Raw genomic sequence first — 4,641 nt, 5'->3', positions numbered from 1 at the left:
TGCGTTGTTTTGGTTTTGGCCTTACCAAAATTCTTATGCGAGACTTTTATTCTGAAAAGAGTCATTATCCCAAAATACTAGTATAATATATAAATATATAAAATATATATATATATATATATATATATATATATATATATATTGCCACGGATATGTGACACTACTTTCTTATACACGTTTTTGTGTCACTCTATAATATATTTTAACGATCCGAACCGTCTACCTTTATGTTTTCTCTCAAAGATCATGTTTAACAAAAATCATCCAAATCTGAAACCATATGATCGTTGGATTAAGGTTTAAGGATCGTATTCGTCTATTTTATTCCCTACAAATGAATGTTTTAATAATTTTGAATTTATCTAATTTCTTGTAAAGATAAGCTAAGAATGATGTTTTAAAAGACAGACGGTTCGGATCACTAAAATACATTACAAAGTATGCACCTTATAAAAACATGTGTCAAAAATTTTGTAAAAGATATGGTGCCACATATTTGCCCCAATATATATATATATATATATATATGTGTGTGTGTGTGTGTGTGTGTGTGTTACCAACACGTTAGATAAACAGAGACACAAAAATACTAATACTATATACCATCACCTTCCTTCCTATTTTATTAATTCATCCACGTTTGTTTTCATAATCTCCTTCAAGTTTTAACTTTCAATTGCTTTTTTGGACCAAACTCTGAGTCTAAAACGTTCTAGTCTCCGTTGCAACTTTTATAGACCATTTCTGCAATTTTCATTTTAGCAGTGACCCCTCCATATGTAAATCCCAACTCGGATAAACACACACACACACACACACATATATATATATTGCAATGGATCTGTGACACCACTTTCTTATACACGTTTTTGTGCCACTTTGTAATATATTTTAACAATGCAAACCGTCTACTTTTATGTCTTCTCTCAAATATCATGTCTAACAAAAATCACCTAAATCTGAAACCATATGACCGTTAGATTAAAGTTTAAGGATCGTATTCGTCTGTTTTCTTCCCTACAAATGAATGTCTTAATGGTTTTGAATTTGTCTAATTTCTTATAAGGATAAGCTGTGAATAATGTTTAAAAAGATAGACGATTCGGATTAATAGAATACATTACAAAGTGGGCACCTTATAAAAAATGTGTCAAAATTTATGTAAAAGATGTGGTGCCACGTATTTGCCCCAACACACACACACACACACACACATATATATATATATATATATATATATATATATATATATATATATTACCAACGCATTAGATAAACAGAGACACAAAAATACTAATACTATATACCATCACCTTCCTTCCAATTTCATTAATTCATCCACGTTTGTTTTCATCATCTCCTTCAAGTTTTAACTTTCCATTGCCATTATGGACCAAACTCTGAGTCTAAAACGTTCTAGTCTCTGTTGCAACTTTTATAGACCATTTCTTCAATTTTCATTTTAGTAGTGACCCCTCCATATATAAATCCTAACTCAGATAACATTATAACCTACTACATACAAATAATTGAAACTAAGTTGCAAAACCAAGCACATTGTTTTAATACCTTGTACAACTTATCCCACCACTTTACCTCTAAAACCCAATTCCAAACTCCAAATCAAAATCTCACCAATCATGTCTTCTTCTTCTTCCTCTTCTTCTTCATCACCAAGCAACCCTCCATTGAAGCCGATCCCTGGCGACTATGGCATGCCATTGTTCGGAGCCATCAAAGACCGCTACGACTACTTCTACAACCAAGGCCGAGACAACTTCTTCAAAATCAGAATGGAAAAATACCAATCCACAGTCTTTCGTACCAACATGCCACCCGGAGCTCTCATTGCCCCAAACCCTAAAGTCATAGCTCTTCTTGACGCCGAAAGCTTCTCCATTCTCTTTGACACCACCAAAGTCGCAAAACGCGATGTTTTGGATGGCACTTACATGCCCTCCACTGCCTACACCGGTGGCTACCGTATGTGTGCTTATTTAGACCCCTCCGAGCCGAACCACGTCACTCTCAAGCGCTACTTCGCATCCCTACTCGCTTCTAAACATAACCAATTCATACCCCTTTTCCAAAGCTCTCTCTCCGACCTCTTTCCCAAATTGGAAGAACAAATCTCCAAAGATGGCAAGGCAGACTTCAACAATTTGAGCGACGACATGTCATTTAATTTCGTGTTCGAGCTGTTATGTGGTCAAAGCCCGTCAAAGACAACGTTAGGATCCAAGGGGCCTAGCTTGGTCACACTTTGGCTCTTTCCCCAACTTGCCCCTCAGATCACATTTGGGTTACCCAAGTTTCTAATGTTTGCTGAAGATTTCTTACTGCACACGTTTTCCTACCCTGCCTTTCTCGTCAAGCCCGCTTATCAGAAGCTTTACGATGCGGTTTACGAGTCCGCGGGTTCGGCTTTGGACCTGGCCGAGGGTAATTTCGGAATTTCAAGAGAAGAAACTTGTCACAATCTTTTGTTTTTGGCTGGCTTCAATGCATTTGGTGGCATGAAGCTTTTGTTTCCCGCTTTGATCAAGTGGGTTGCATCAGGAGGAGGGAATTTGCACCGCAAGCTCCGAAATGAAATCCGGACCATTGTTAAAGAAAGTGAAGGTACGATTACTTTCTCCGTGTTGGATAAGATGACTTTGACCAAATCCGTGGTTTTTGAGGCCTTGAGGATTGAACCTCCAGTTCCGTACCAGTACGGGAAGGCCAAGGAGGACATCGTGGTACATAGCCATGATGCGACATTTGAGATCAAGAAAGGAGAGATGATTTTTGGAAATCAGAATTTTGTGGGGAAGGATCCAAAGGTTTTTGAGAATCCGGAGGAGTTTGTGGGCAATAGGTTTGTTGGGGAGGGTGAGAAGCTGTTGAAGTATGTTTACTGGTCCAACGGTCGTCAGGCGGATGATCATCCAACGGCTGAGAACAAGCAATGCGCGGGCAAAGATCTAGTGGTACTCATGTCTAGGTTAATGTTGGTGGAGTTTTTCCTTCGATACGACACATTTACCGTTGATTCGGGCACGGTGTTGTTGGGTTCATCAGTGACGTTCAAAACGTTGACCAAAGCCTCATGAATTTGGTCATGGTCAAATATATAACTTATTTGTTCTCAACGTATATAAGATATTATGGTGATTTAGTCGATATACCTATAAATAAGTAATAACCTTGCACGTCTTAATAATTTATATGCTTTAAATTGTTTGATTTGTGGATCTCAAAATGTGATTAGTGATATGTATATTTGTATTTAAAGAATTGAATGTAAAGTGGTTAATTTCATGTTTCGTTATTTTTCTATGCCATTTTCTTTTGTAGTGTTTTGTTGTTTTGGTCTAAAAAATGTTTCAAATTATCACGTAGTACGATGGTTTAGTATTATTCTTCTTCACTTGTAAATGAGAGATCTTAGGTTCGATTATCGCCAAATGCGAATTTGAACTACATTATTATGATTAACTCAGTGTGAGACTTAGTTCATTCCTCCACCCCTTTAATGTAGATACTATCATTTGTTCATAAGAAAAAAAAGTTTCAAATTACTAGGAAAGAAAGAAAAGAAACTAAAATTTCCAAGGCCCTAGGCCATGTATGGCTCAAACTACCAATTAAATTACTGCCAATGACAAACAATACAAAAAAAGTCCTCTTTAATTTTAACCATAATTCTTATATGAGTTCAGCCATTTCTATCTCCAGTACACTTTTAAATTTGAGTTCTTCATTCCCTTTCATAGAAGGAATGGTGTTTAAATAAATGAAAAAAAAAAAAAAAGTAGTCCTACTGAAAATTGGATGGAGCTTATGGTTAGTTCGACACAGCTCATTTTTTTACCAAGCTCGAAGTTAAATTTGACTTGCCTTAATGAAAACTAAAAATTAGTTAAACAAATTATATAAACATAATCTAAGTAATCTACTAGCTAACTATGTTCTTTTGTAGATGATTGCTGAAGCGAGCGTGCTAATTCTCTACCGAGCTCAATGAGCGAATAAGATGGATGGGTGGTGTGATGATGAAACACACTGTTGACTTTTACACTAATCGACTTCGACCGTGAAATGAACAATCTTGGCCATGGCTTCTAAAACCTGAAGACAAGGTTATACTTTATGCTATGAAGTTCAATCTTTTGCACCAGGTTTGACCACTTCAACTATAGAGACAACGATGCTCAAAGGAACTGAGCGTCTTTATGGTGAATGATGTTTGACCATCTAAATGCTGAACTCTAAATGATACTTGTAAGTAACCAATCATAAAATACTCCATTTCGTTAAGACAGCTGATGAAGTGACCTCGTTCGGCGAAAGAATCAAGGACTAGCTAAGACTTGGAAAAGATAACCAGTCAAAAGATAAATAAGTGTTTAACCAAACTGGAGAAACTCACAGACTAAGCTAATTCTACGACTCCAGTGATGTATAGCCAACCTGATTTATGTCGGTTTGTTAATCCAATGATGTTTAACCACATTGAATATAGGTTGACGGGTTAGCAGAGTATTAAAAGATAAACAGTTAGATCATTGAAATATAGCATAAAATATACCATACAAAATGTGTTAAACAATTTGTCTCCCAATCTTAATATAATGGTGAAGAGATATTGATAGAGTG

General features: G+C 36.2%; 1 protein-coding gene across 1 annotated transcript; it reads left to right on the top strand.

Moving 5' to 3' along the window:
- The first annotated feature begins 1,475 nt into the window (after positions 1-1,475).
- Positions 1,476-3,319, top strand: LOC137727336 (allene oxide synthase 3-like). Its single transcript, XM_068466203.2, has one exon. The coding sequence runs from the start codon at positions 1,641-1,643 to the stop codon at positions 3,093-3,095; it is 1,455 nt and encodes a 484-aa protein (XP_068322304.2). The 5' UTR covers positions 1,476-1,640; the 3' UTR covers positions 3,096-3,319.
- Positions 3,320-4,641: the final 1,322 nt, after the last annotated feature.

The sequence above is a fragment of the Pyrus communis genome, chromosome 10 (genome assembly GCF_041283825.1).
Source record: "Pyrus communis isolate YQ-2024b chromosome 10, ASM4128382v1, whole genome shotgun sequence".
Taxonomy (NCBI): Eukaryota; Viridiplantae; Streptophyta; class Magnoliopsida; order Rosales; family Rosaceae; genus Pyrus; species Pyrus communis.
Note: the sequence above shows the minus strand (reverse complement) of the source record. Positions and strands in the feature narration are given on the sequence as shown.

Bases quoted from the DNA above. Each gene is read 5' to 3' on its own strand.
- LOC137727336 (XM_068466203.2), top strand. From the start codon at position 1,641: ATGTCTTCTTCTTCTTCCTCTTCTTCTTCATCACCAAGCAACCCTCCA.